Below are 13,767 nucleotides of genomic sequence, written 5' to 3' on the forward strand. Positions count from 1 at the left end.
GGTCCTGCATCACCATTATGATCCTATGTATGAAAAAAGTAGCATGTAGATACCGACCAGGTTGTTGGCACTCTGAAGGCGCCCTTACTGGAAGGTAGACAAATCATTAAAAATTACTAAGTATTTAGTAGATATCTGGTTAGGCAAAGAAATTAACCCTGTCAGGATTGTACAGAAGACATCTAGAAGACTCAGTCTTGGGGTCCCAGTATCAGTACTCTATACCTGGAAAGGACTTTAGAGTCCTTTCATTTTCTAAAGGACAAAACTGAGCCCCAGAGAGGGTAAATGACTTCCCCAAAGTCACATATAGGCAGAGTCAGGATTTGAGTCACTCTGCCATTGCCAACTGTAAAGCCTACTTACTGTAAAGAAGGTAAAAGAAATACAATTGGACTCATTTAACAGACATGGAATCGGAGGTTCAGAGAGGCCAGATGATTTTCCAAGGTTATACGTGATAGAACTAGAATTTGAACCCAGGTCTTTAACTCCAAGACCACTGATCTGCATACTCCACCACATTACAGAGCATTCACATATCAAGCCCAAAGTTCTTGGGACTTGGCAGACGTAGCGTAGAGGAATTCAGAATTTGTGACTTCAGATGAAAGGTCCACAAGACAAGGCCCATGTGCTTCTGCTGTGCATGGACTACTAGGTGATGGAGTCTAAATGGCCCTTACTAGAGTCCACTGAACTGGGAGAACAGGCAGGACTAGAATAGGAACCAATGTGGCTGGCTTATCTCAACTATCCTGTAACTGAGCCCCAGCAGGTTAGCTGGAAAGAATGCAGCTACCCCTGACAAGGCAGGAAGGGGAACAGACAAGGAAATGGAAACCCCCAGAGATGAACTCACATTCTGCAGACTGAGCTGAAGCTGCTGTTTATAAGGGAGGAAATCCTGTGTTAGTTCCACTGTCAGATTGTTGGAAATGAAGAGACTGTGAAGAAAGGCCAAGACCTAGGAAAAATGGGCAAAAAAGACTTTATTACAGGTATTCCCCTCCCCACATCCCACCCCCCCCCCTTCAACAGATACTGGAAACAGCTACCATTAGACAGTAAACCTTTCATGCAGCTCCCCTGGTATTCTATATATTATAACACATCTGTAAGTACCATCCTCTACCAGTGCAGCATCCCCAACAATCAGCCCAATGCCAACACCTTCCCCCTCAGTCACACAGTGGGACAATGAGTAAGTGTCCCATCTGCTAGCAGATGCATTCTTAAGTAAGACTCTGTATATTAAGGAGAACTTCCATGGCAACAGGACCCTTAACCCTTAAAATCATCTTAAGCAAGTCATTTGGCATCTCTGGGTCTCAGTTTCTTCTTCTAATCTCAAGAGTGTATTGGGAAGGGGTGAAGAGGGTCACCAGCTCTGATCACAACTGTCCTCTAAAATACTGAATGAGGCTGGACCCTTCCCCACAAGATGGTGGAAGGGTTCTCTTCCCCATAGAAGGTAATCTCCCAGAAGACAGGAGACTGTCTTCTTTGCCTAGATTTGTCTCACCAGGCTCAACATAGCACTGGAATACAGCTTAAATATTAAGGAATGCTCTATCTACCCAGCTCTCTAGGGGAGAATAATATACAAATGTCTGTGAAATTCACACCAAGTATCTCTTGGAATAAACCTGAGTTCAAATAATCAAGTTCCTAAGCGGGGGTGGGTAAGCTATAGTGGGAAGAGAACAGGATTAGGATTCTGGAATAATATGACAATTAATAAGAATCAATCGCTAGAATTCATACTTCAAGGTATAGAAAGTACTTTACAAATATTATCTCACAACAACCCTGTGAGGGAAGTGCTACTCTTATCCCCATTTTATAGATGAGGGAATTGAGGCAGACAAAGGTTAAGTAACTTACCCAGGGTCATGCAGTTAGTAAGTATCTAAGGGCAGCTAGGTGGCACAGGGAGCATTGGCTCTGGAGTCAGGAGGATCAGAGTTTGAATCCAACCTCAGACACTGGACACTTCCTAGTTGTGTGACCTTGGGCAGGTGACTTAAACCTGACTGCCTCACATCCAGGGTCATCTCCAGTCATCCTGATTCATATCTGGTCACTGGACCTAGATGACTCTGGAGCAGAAGGTGAGGTTGGTGACTTAGCACAGCCCCCCATCACTCAAATCCAATCATGTGCTTGTCATGACATCACCTCCCTGGTGTCATGGTTTTCTTCCAGAATGAAGGACAAACGTCATTATCACAGCAAGATTTGAACTCAGGTCTTCCTAAGTCCTGCTCTTTTGCTGCTCCTCCCTGTTCTGCCAGTGCTGCACTAAATAGCTTCAGAAGTTGGACTTGTGCTCTCCTTCCTCACTTCGCTTCTTGGAATCCTCAATTTCTTAGCTCAAGAGACAAATTGTGGAGGAGGCCTTTCCAGTTCCCCTCAGCCATCAGCATCTTCCACCCTAAAGTTACCTGGCATCTACTTTGAATGTCTGTATTGATGTATAAATTGTCTCCCCCATTTGAGTGTAAATTTCTTACATTCATACATAGGACAGGTGTGCCTAAGCAGAGCTGCTATTACATGGCAAACAACTACTGAATGCTCATTGACTGATAATTTGTAAGGATCTCTTCAGATTTATAATTCCATGATTTTAAGCATCAACATTGTGGAAATAACCATAGTATTGCAGATGTGTGAAGCGCTTTACAGGTCATCGATTTAAATATCCCTTATTTTACAGATGGAGAAACAGAGGACAGAGGAAAAAAAGAGTCACTTGTCCGAGGTCATGAAAGAGCTTGCTAAGAGGTCCTTAGCCATAAGGCTTAGCCCTGACACAGACAACCAAACTTGGTGTAGCCACCAGCTTTTTAGAATTTTTTGAGAAGCCAGTGTCTTCACTTTGGAGACAATCTATGATCAGAACAATAAATAGAGATGGGACTTACAGGTTCCACGATATTGAACTTCTTGGTCTCCTGAACCTCCTGGATCTGGTACACATAATCGAGAGATGACTCAAAGAAATTGTGTCTCTCTTTGTCCAACTGTAAGTCAGCCTATAGGAAAGAAGGCATAAGATGTCATGGAACAGAATGAAGGGTAAGAAAGATAGTGCTTTGGGAGATTGCTTGGGAGGAGGAAGAGGTCATTCCAACAAGGTCCCCTTATTACTCATTAGCCAAGCTGCCAAGGACCTGCCAGGGATGCCTGCTTAACCAGGGTAGGAAAACCCCAGCAGGCTTCACAGAAAACCCTTGGAAACTGTAGATCAAAGAATGTGCCAGATAAGACTGAAACTTCCTGGGAAGTATGGAACTTTGTCTTGCTCATCTCTGAATCCCCCAACATCTGGTGCAGTCTTACACATGACAAGTTGTCAGGACTTGGACTACTTCCTGTGCCCTTTGGTCACACCATTCCCTCTACCTGCAACATCCTCCCTCCCCTTTTTCATATCCGTCATATAAATCACACCTGGATTTCCTCTTCTAAGATGCCTTCCGCCCTTCCCTGCATTATCCTATTATCTCTGATGTACTGATGTGCTCTTATATATTATAGCGTAAATTGTACATTGTGCTTCTAGTATATAATGAATGACAGTTTATGTGTTTCATCCCCCTATTAAAATGGAAGTACCATGAGGGCAAGGGCCATGGCTTACCTAAAGTTCCCAATTGCAACCAGACTTTCTACCCAGCAGCTGATACTTAGCATTTCTTTGTTAACTGAATCAATGAATAAATTATAGGGTGTTGATTAGCCAAGGTCTCTGATCAATTTGTTGAGTTTATCAGGGATGGGCTTCTGGATCTCATTGGTTGAGGATGAATTGAGTGGCTCTGGGTATTTGAGATCAATTGGGGATGGTTGCCATAGTTCTGAGAGAATCTTTTGTGCTAGTCTAGAAAAATGGCATGAGTGGTCAAGTTGGCCCTCTTAGGAGAGAACTGAGGTCAGACCTGGCTCTGGGGGATACAGAGTCTCCCTCTCCAATCCCCAGGGTGGCTAATGGCCAACTTGGCAAAGTTGTTTGTGCTTTCACCTAGAAAGCAAGGAAGGAGAGTTTGTGAACCCTAGACTCCCAGATAGAAAAATAGAAGGGGGCTTAATTTTTTTGCCCTAGGTAATGTTAAGTCCCTCAAGAGTTTAGAGACTCGGACCAGCTAGGTGGCACAATGGATATAGAGCACTGGCCCTGGAGTCAGGAGGACCTGAGTTCAAATGCAGCCTCAGATATGTAATAATTGCCTAGCTGTGTGACCTTGGGCAAGTCACTTCATCCCATTGCCTTAAATAAATTTAAATTTAAAAAAAGAGTCTAGAGACTCAACATTCTGGAGAGAAGAGAGAAAGTTCCTAAGTTCTGGAACTGAGCCCTCTGAAGAGAAAAAGGATACCAAAGACATGGACTTTTCCAGTTATTCAGACAGTTATCTCAGTGAAAAGAGCATTGATCCTTTTTTCTTTTTCCTTCCCAGAAGAAGTCCAAAATATTCTAAGTTGGAGATTATGTATGTTTCTCTGGGGAAAAGTGAGAATCCAACACCAAATCCACTTCTCTTATAAGGGCAGTCCAAATCACATGGTAGAATTATGAGTCTGGAAGTTTAGTATCCCCCCCAGGGGGACAAGCATGTCTCATCAGAAAAGAAAGGGAGTTGTGCTCCTCAATCATAATTAATGCAACAAGATTGCTAAGCCAGGGGTCAACCTAGGTCTATGCATAAATTTCAAGAGGTTTATGAATTTGAATGGAAAAACTTTAAATTTTTATTTTACCTAACCACTAAGTGAAATTTAACATCTTCTTCAATTATTTACAATATTATCTTGAGGTATCCAAGACCCCCAAAAAGGATCAGCACCACTGATGTCAGTCTAGAAATCTTGCTTGAGTTTACAAGATCAGTCAAAGGTTTAACCTAGGAACAGAACAATTCCTCAACATTTCTATTGAGCCAATCAAAGGCAGAAACTAGGTACCAATAGAATGAAAGCAGACAATGTCATCTAGGAAATGTCTTGTGGTTGGTGGAAGAGCATCAGTCAGTCATCTTGTAAACTGGGGATAAAAGAGCAAGTCAGGTCCAAAATCTGCCATTCCTACAGCAGTCCAGCCTGGAAGAAGAGGAGCTCCAGACAAAAATCTGTCTTTCTGCTCTCTCCCTTCAGAGTACAACTTGGTAAACTCCAAAGAGGGGCCAGATTTGGTCTTTCTATCAGATGCAATTGTCACCAGAATAGCAGTGGCTGCTAATAGCATTAGCAATGGGAGAGCCTGTTCAGACTAGAAACACCAAAGGAAAGGCAGTTTGCGGATTGTATTCGGCATCCCAATCCTCAAAGCTCAGCAGAGAGCTACACCTACCAAAGGGGAACTCTCCACTCTGGTCATTGAAAGTCCTTTTTCCCTTTGGTCATCAATCATTGGTTTTCACTTAGTTTACACCTCATTTACATCTCTGACTTACTGATTGGTTCCTGAGAGGTAACTAGGAATTGCTTCCACCTCATTTATACCTTTACTTGATTGATTTTATAACTCAAAGAGGTGTATGCACCTGATAAAGGTATCTGAAGGTATCTTGTTACATTAATTAGGCTTGAGGGATATAGTGCATCTCTCTTACAATTTTGGGGGGCTAACAAGATGTTGTGTTTGATAGTGATGCGGTACTATTGTGCTATAAGAAATGATGCTCTCAGAAAAAAACTGGGAAGTCTTGCATTAACTGATGCATAGTGAAACACTGCATACAGTAACTTCAATATTGTTTGATGATTTCCTACGAATGATTTAGCTTTTCTCAGGAATATGACATGAGACAATTCTGAAAGACTTAGGATGGAAAATGTTTTACATTTCTAGAGAAGGAATAGATGAAGTCTGAATGCAGATCAAAGCATACTTTTGTATACTTTATTTTTCTGTCTTTGCTTTCTTTCATAACATGACTAACATGGAAATATGTTTTGCATGTTAGTTGCATGTTTGGCACATGTATAATCTATATCAAATTGCTTACATTCTCAATGGGAGGGAGGAAAAGAAGGGAGGGAAAAAATTTGGAACTCAAGAAAATGTTAAAACAAATGTTAAAAATAGATTTTTAAGGGTTTTTTTTTGGTAAGGCAAATGGGGTTAAGTGGCTTGCCCAAGGCCACACAGCTAGGTAATTATTAAGTGTCTGAGACCAGATTTGAACCCAGGCACTCCTGACTCCAGGGCCAGTGGTTTATCCACTGCACCACCTAGCTGCCCCCCAAAATAGAATTTACCTGTAATTGGAGAAAATTTTAAATAAAAAAAAAAGTAACTTATGGACTTCTCTAAGTCTTTTATGTGTTTTATGCATTTGCTATGGCCACATAAGGCAATTGGGTTAAATGGCTTGCCCAAGGTCATACAGCTAGGTTAATTATTAAGTGTCTGAGGCTGTATGCATTTGCTAGGGAGTGAAATCATACGTGTCCTATACTGGATATGAATTGTCACCCTGAATACTTTTACAGAAGTTGGAGCTCGGAGATTTGTCCATTTCCGCAAATAAAACTTCAAGGCAGAACTGTGGGTAAAGGGAAAATGAGCCAAAAGGAGAGTGATCATGAGAGCTGAGGGTCCTAAGCCACAAGTTACAAATGACTGAAGAAAAGAAGAAGAGCAACCAGGCTAAAAAAGGAGTATTTCTCCTCTCTCAGTTCTGTTCCTGATTCTCTCAACTTTTCCATCTCTTCCTCAGTTACGTTCTCACCCTGGAGTTACTTTTACCCCATGACCCTTTCTTAAGGTTGGTGATTTACTGACAAGAAGCTTTATTTGAGGAAATGTTTCACTCCCCAGTGGCTCTTCCAGAACTTTTCAGCCATCCTTCAACTTCTTGCCATACTACTCAGTTGTAAAAACCTCAAATGTTCCCAACTCTAATCCATTCTCCATTATTTGTCTGACTATGTTGACCCCTCTACTGAAAAATTCCAGTAGCTCCCTATCACCTCCAGGTTCAAATACAAAAGTCTGCTTGGTAATAAAAGCCGTCTATAACCCAACACCCTCCTACCGTTTTAGTCTCCTTCCACCATGTATCCAATGACAAGGGCCTCTTGGTTTTTTCCATAAACAACATCCTCCATCTCTCAACTCTGGACATTTTCTTTGACTGTTTGCCCATGCCTAGAATGCTCACCATCCTCCTCTCTACCTGCTGCCTTCCCTGACTTCCATTAAATCCATCTTTAACAAGAAGCCTTTCCCTGCCCCTCTCAATTCTAGTGCCTTCCCTCTCTTAATTATCTCCCATGGATCTTGGTTATAGTTTGTTTGCACATACTTATCACCACCCCTAGGAGATCATAAGCTCCTCAAAGTGGGGATTGCCCATAATGGAAGTTTCCAGTGCACCTGTGAGTGTCTATGATAGAAAGGCAAAGGAGCATTTATTAAAAGAAGGCCCTAAACATCAGAACTCTCTAAAGGAGAGGAAGCAGGAACTTAGAAATGGGACTCCATTGAGAGGAGAGGCTGGAAAGTCAGATAACTTCTGACTCCATCTTCTTCTTCACCCCTTCACATGATATTCCTGAGCTGTCATGGGCAGAGTGGCAAATAAACTGAAGTAGCCTGATGCTGGGGGATGTGGCCTACTGAGCAAGAGATGCTACCGTGGCAGCTGACATTCAATCATGGTCAACTTCCGGAACCAGTAAAGAATGAAAGCTCTATTGATTCACCACAACTGGAGAGAATCCAGCCCAAAGGGCTACGATTGATCTTCACCTCACACAGCCACCATCACCATTCACATTTGTATATATATGGCTTTGAGGCCTGAAAAGTGCTTTTCATCTATTTTCCTTTGATTTTGCCTCAGAGAACAAGTTAAAAGGACAAAGAGAAATGAACCTAAAGTTACCTCACCCCACGGCCCATGTATAAGAAGGGTAGTTTTCACATAACTGAACAAGTGTTCCACTGTAAAATCTTCACCTCCCACCCCAACCATCACTTGATTAAGAAGGTTATTTTTATTTGTGTACTAGGTAACAGAAGAGATCTTGAAAAGGACTCCACTGCCCACTTATTTTTCAGGGTGAGCTATTATTCTGTTCTTTCTTAATTACCTTCTTTGATTCATAGTCTTCATTTTGGTCTGGGAATGGAATAGTTTCCCTGGTAGGGGGTCAGTGCATGATTCGAATAGTTAATTGTCCAAAGCACTTTATACTCAAACTGGAAGAAAAAGAAGAAAGTGACTTCTAAGCCAAGATTCTCAAAGGGACTTTAGAGATCTATTCTATTATAGGTGCCTGTCCAGGATGGACTGATTCAAGCTCTTTGCCTTTCCTTCCTCAAGCTCTAAGCAATCATTTGGTAGCAGTCTTCTTCCCAGGCCAAGTGTGTAATAACTATTGTAGCACTGTGTGGCTGAGTGTCATTGAAATTTTCGTTTGTTCTTAAAGTGAACTATGTAATTATGAGCATTGATGCAACACACTTGAAATGGCATAATTCCCCATGGCTATACCAATACTGGAAAACTGGCATGAATAGTAACCAGTCTTTAATTATTGGAGAATTGGAGCTCCTTGGGGATGATGATGGAGGTGGTGGTAGTGATGATGATGATGATGATGACAAGAACACCATTAGAAGTCTTTATACCATGTTGTAGACACTTGGGGAGATGTCAAAGCCAGGAAGAAAGACCAAGGGAAAGCTGTAGGGATGGGAACTGGCTCAAACAGTGAGGCACTTCAAGATCCCCAAAGAGAAGCTGACAATTAGTTCTTAAGTTCCCTACTACAGACATGGAACTGGTGGATGAGTTTATAGTCTACATGATGAGAGGTCACCTGGATGAAGAGGAAGACTACATATAAATCCTGCTTCAAATATGTTGCCAGTTTGATGGCACAGAGAATACAGAGGAGGGCTTTATGGAGAATCCTTGTTGTCTTCCAAAAGGAGAAACAAAGGTGTCCAACTCTGGATTAGAATTGGGCAGATCTCTGCAAAGTTTCCAAAGAAAAGAAACAGTGCCTGAGAAAGAGATGGACACCATGACATGGACTCACGTGACCAAGGAAACCCAGACAAGAAACCCAATGATTGCACCTAACTGTGCTACTCTGGTTCTGGCCACTTGTTTTGTTTTTGCAATGTAAAATAGCATTTTTTCCAATTACACATAAAGACAATTTTCACTATTCATTTTTATAAGATTTTGAGTTTCACATTTGTCCCTCCTTCCCTTCCCAACTCCCCAAGATGGCGAGCAATCTGATATAGGTTATACATGCACAATCATGTTATCATATTTCCACATTCATCATGTTTTGATAGAAGAAACAAAAAGGAAAACCACAAAAAAACAGAAAACAAAAAAAGTAGAAATAGTATACTTTAATCTTCTATCACAAATCTTTTGGAAGTATCTTGGATCATTGTATTGCTAAAAAAGAGTTAAATCCATTATAGTTGTTCATCTTACAACATTGCTGTTAGTGTGTACAATGTTTTCCTGGTTCTGCTCACTTCACTCAGCATCAGTTCATCTAAGTCCTTCCAAGTTTTTCTGAAATTTGTGCTCTGACCAATTGTACCCAACCAGTAGAGCTGGCTTTCCTGAAATTATCAGATGAGTAGTTTTGCCTCTCAGAGTGCTGACACAGGGTGACCAGCGCAACTGATTAGCACATGTTTCCACATGTCCATTCAGTATGTGCTATTGATGCTTTCATCTGTAAATCAGTCCAAGGCCATAATAATCTTTTTATTTGGTTTTTTGTGAGGCAGTGGGAATAGGTGACTTGCTCATTAAGTATAAAGTGTCTTGAGGCCAGATTGAACTCATATTCTCCTGACTCCAGGCCTGGAGTCTATCCACTATGCCACCTAACTGTCCCTCTAATACGATTTAAGGAAGATGGAACTATGTTTCTGTTTTACGAGATTTGGAATGAGAATAAATCAAGACCTATGTTTGAGGTGAGCTTGAAATTCCCTAGGGAAATTGTATCAGGGAGGTGATGAACACCATAGCTTTGGTATGTCCAAATCCAGCTATAATATCAGTGTCAATTGAGACTAGCTCAGTCTATGCAATCCTAGCAGAGAATTACCCACTATGAGCAGGATTCAATATTTGCATGGCTTAAAAAGTCACAGCGACTCTATGGAAACTTGGAGAAAGACAGAGTGAAGGCAAGAGCTCTGCAGTATTCCCAAACCCCAGTTCAAGGGTAAATCCAGATGTCTGGAAGAGGGGAAGGATGAACAACTTTCAGAGGTCTCTTCCAGGTCTATATTCCTTGATCTAGGTCCTATAGATGATTTGGTGCTTCAGTTTTCTCATCTGTAAAATGAAGGAGTTGGATTAGATGGGCCTCTGAGGGCCCTTCCAGCATCACCTAAAGCCTAACCTATGATCTGAAGTTTGATCTTAGGGACTCTCCAGTGCCTGAAAAACAGAAACCTCATCTATCATGGCATTCCACAACAAAAGATGAACTATATTTGTGATACCATGAAACCTTGAGAAAAAAATCCCATCAGTGCAGCAGAATACTCCATCATGGGCTCAAGAGACGCCATCCTTGCTGCCCAGAAGCCAGTAGGGTTCAACTGCTGGATTGTAACTGCTGGAGAAGCAGATTCTCATAGCAGGGGAAAGACATGGAAAGGAGAGCCTTAGTCTGCAAGGAGAAGCTATTGGTTTGAACAGATGCCCTAAGGGCACAATATAGAGCTAGACTGGGGGGGGGGGGGCTGTAATGGAACCTAGAGGAAATAGGTAAGGGGACCAGAACCTGAATCCTTACGGTGACTTCTGGGAAACAAAGAATGGAGGCAGCTCAGAAGAGGAAGATAAGACACCCCAGTGTAGAAAATGTAAGTTCCACCAGATTCTGCACACTGCTTCATGCTGACTATGTGATCCCAGCAAATAGATCTCTCTGGGTCTCAATTTTCTCATTTGCAAAACAAGGATCTGAACTAAAGTCCCTTCCTTCCATTCCGGGCATTCTCTGAGGTATCTGATTGGGCAGTAGATAGAACACTGGGTCTGGAGTCAAGAAGTTGTTGTTGTTCCACTGAGTCCATCTCTCCATGACCCTATTTCAAGTTTTCTTGGCAAAGATACTCGAGTGGTTGCCATTTCCTTCTCCAGCTCATTTTACAGATGAGGCAACTGAGGCAAGCAGAGTGAAGTTGATGCAGGAAGTTATGAACAAAGTGATGCTATATTATATATATATATTAAATTCTGCCTGAGGAGAAAGATTGAATAAATATTTGTCTAGTTAGGAAAATGTCGTCTCCTTCTGTGATGTGAATTGACTCCTGTTGTTCCATTGGTAAATGTTAATTCTTCAAAATGGGAGCAGCTAGTTCCCCTTCCTCCAGCTTCCAGTTTTCAGTCTAACTGACCTTGGCCATTGATGGGTCAAGCTTGCGTGGTGTGACAGGAAATAACCTGTTGGACTTAGAGGTCACACTTCTTGGGACAGGAAAGACCAGTATGTAGCTTGCCTATTGGAGAGTACCTGGAGCCAGGTTCTAGACCACTCCCCAAGTGCTACCCTCGTCCAACCCACTACAGAAGTGCATCTAAGGAGTCCAGAAGACAGGGCAGCTAGGTGGTGCAGTGGATAGAGCACTGGCCCTGGAGTCAGGAGTACCTGAGTTCAAATCCGGCCTCTGACACTTAATAATTGCCTAGCTGTGTGACCTTGGGCAAGTCACTTAACACCACTGCCTTAAATTAAAAAAAAAAGAAGTCCATAAGAGAAGTACCCTTCCTTTTTTCTCTTCTTCTTCACCCTACCTTCACCTGAAAGGATGACTATCTCTCTAAGACAGACCAAGTGCTCCTGACCTAGACCCACTGGAGAACCATGGGTCTCTATGCCATGTGGCTGGTCTAAGCCAGCCCTTACATCTGTAGATCCTTTTCCTCTTAGCCAAGTCTCCTGGCTATTTTCCTTTTCACTTTCTTCACACACTCATTCAAACTATCCTTTGTTATTCTCCTGCCCTCTAATAGCTTACTAACAGCTTACTGCTTCTTCACTTGAGGAAAGATTTTAATCTGTATACTTTGCAGACTTATGTAATAAATCCTGAGCAGTTTTAAAATCCCAGGGCTGTATGTGAATTCTTTCACCTTTCAAGGTCTCTCAATCTTAAATTGGCAACATCAATCCCCGGCAACAGATTGACTTGCCCAGGGTCACACAGCTAGTTAGTGTCTGAGGCTGGATTTAAACTCAGGAAGAGTCTTCCTTACTTGAGGTCCAGCACTATATCCACTGCAGCACCACGTAGCTGCCCAGGAGTTCAAATCTGATCTTGGGCACTTACGAGATAAGTGATCCTGGGCTTAACTGATGTCTGCCTCAATTTCCTCAACTGTACAAGATAGGTTAGAATAGCACCTGCCCTACTTGTCAAATTGTTGAGAATCAAATGAGATCATATTTTTAAAGTTCTTAGCACAGTCCCTGGGACATAGGAGGCACTTTAAGAAATGCTTGTTTTCTTCCTCCCCTTCCATTCCCTTTCTTCATTCTTCCCTCCCTTCTATTCCAAGGTCCTTCTCAACTATGATAGCCTATGCTCTTATGTCCTTTACAGCCACAACATTCCATGATTGAATATTCTATGATATCCTACTTCCCTGTCCATAATGTTCTAATCAGTACCAACCAACCTTAGATGGGTCATCCTCAAAGAAAGGCATGAGGTGGCCAGGAAGGAGAGAGACAGAAAGACACAGACAGACAGAGAAAGAAAGAGGGAAAAGAGGAGGGGGAAAAGAGAGACAGGGAGGGGAGAGAACCCAAAGATCAGAAAAGCAGAGGCAGGCTACCGGGCCTCAGAATCTGAGCCTCCCAGGCCTGTGCCCCTACCTCAGACAGGTGCAGCCTGGAACACAATCCAATTCCAAGACAGAGACAGAGGGAAGGGCTCACATTCTAAACATACCTCCAAGAGCTGGGATTCTTTCTTCTTGGAAGACAGGTGCAAGTGTCTATCCAGCAAAGAATAAAACCGCTCACTGTCCTTCTCAAATTTTTTCTTCCGTTCCTGGAGGCAGAAAAGAAGGGAGCTACAAAATCAGCCCAAGAAGGGGGGGACTTTCCACACTTAACTGTTAATAGGCATAAATTTACATTAAAACAACTACAGCAGTTTTAGGGTTTGCAAAGCAATTCCTACAACTTAACTCATTAGAGATTCAACACAACCCTGAGAGACATGTAACCTTTATTTTTCCTGTCTTAAAAACTTTGAAACTGAGGCTGAGAGAGTTTGAGTGACTCACCCAGGGTCATATAGGTTGTAAATGTCTGAGGCATTATTGAAAACCAAGTCTTTCAGATTCAAAACCCAGTAATCTACCTACTTGGTTAGTTGAAAAGCATTTATTAAGTGCCTACTATGTGCGAGACACTTTGCTAAGGACTGGGATACAAAGGAACATGTCAGCCTCCCCAGCCCTCCATCTCCCCCACCCCTCCCAACTGCCATAAGCAGGTCTTCTGGCTCTGAGAGCCAGGCCAATTGAAAGCACAGAGTGGTAGTGGTATGATGGAGATCTTGGTAACCATGGTTAATACCCTTTTGGGCAGCACTGGGGTTTTATGTTTGTTAAGTTTTATTGGAGATTTAACCATGGTGACCTGTGCCTCCATCTTATAACTACATCTCTTGGACTTCAATTGACCTTGTTCATAGAGCCAAAGGACTAGAAGCGGTGTAGTTGTGTGCCTCTGGAA

At 42.3% G+C, this 13,767-nt stretch overlaps 1 protein-coding gene across 1 annotated transcript in view; it reads right to left on the bottom strand.

The window, feature by feature from the left end:
- OPHN1 (oligophrenin 1) overlaps positions 1 to 13,767 on the bottom strand; it is a 308,448-nt gene that overhangs the window by 109,631 nt on the left and 185,050 nt on the right. Inside the window, exons 5-7 of the mRNA XM_074202349.1 lie at positions 12,974 to 13,075; positions 2,931 to 3,041; positions 863 to 967 (exon numbers count right to left, since the gene is read on the bottom strand). Of these exons, the coding sequence (XP_074058450.1) occupies positions 863 to 967; positions 2,931 to 3,041; positions 12,974 to 13,075 (318 nt within the window). The remainder of the gene's footprint in view (positions 1 to 862; positions 968 to 2,930; positions 3,042 to 12,973; positions 13,076 to 13,767) is intronic.

Source organism: Macrotis lagotis, chromosome X (genome assembly GCF_037893015.1).
Source record: "Macrotis lagotis isolate mMagLag1 chromosome X, bilby.v1.9.chrom.fasta, whole genome shotgun sequence".
In the NCBI taxonomy this organism is placed as follows: domain Eukaryota; kingdom Metazoa; phylum Chordata; class Mammalia; order Peramelemorphia; family Peramelidae; genus Macrotis; species Macrotis lagotis.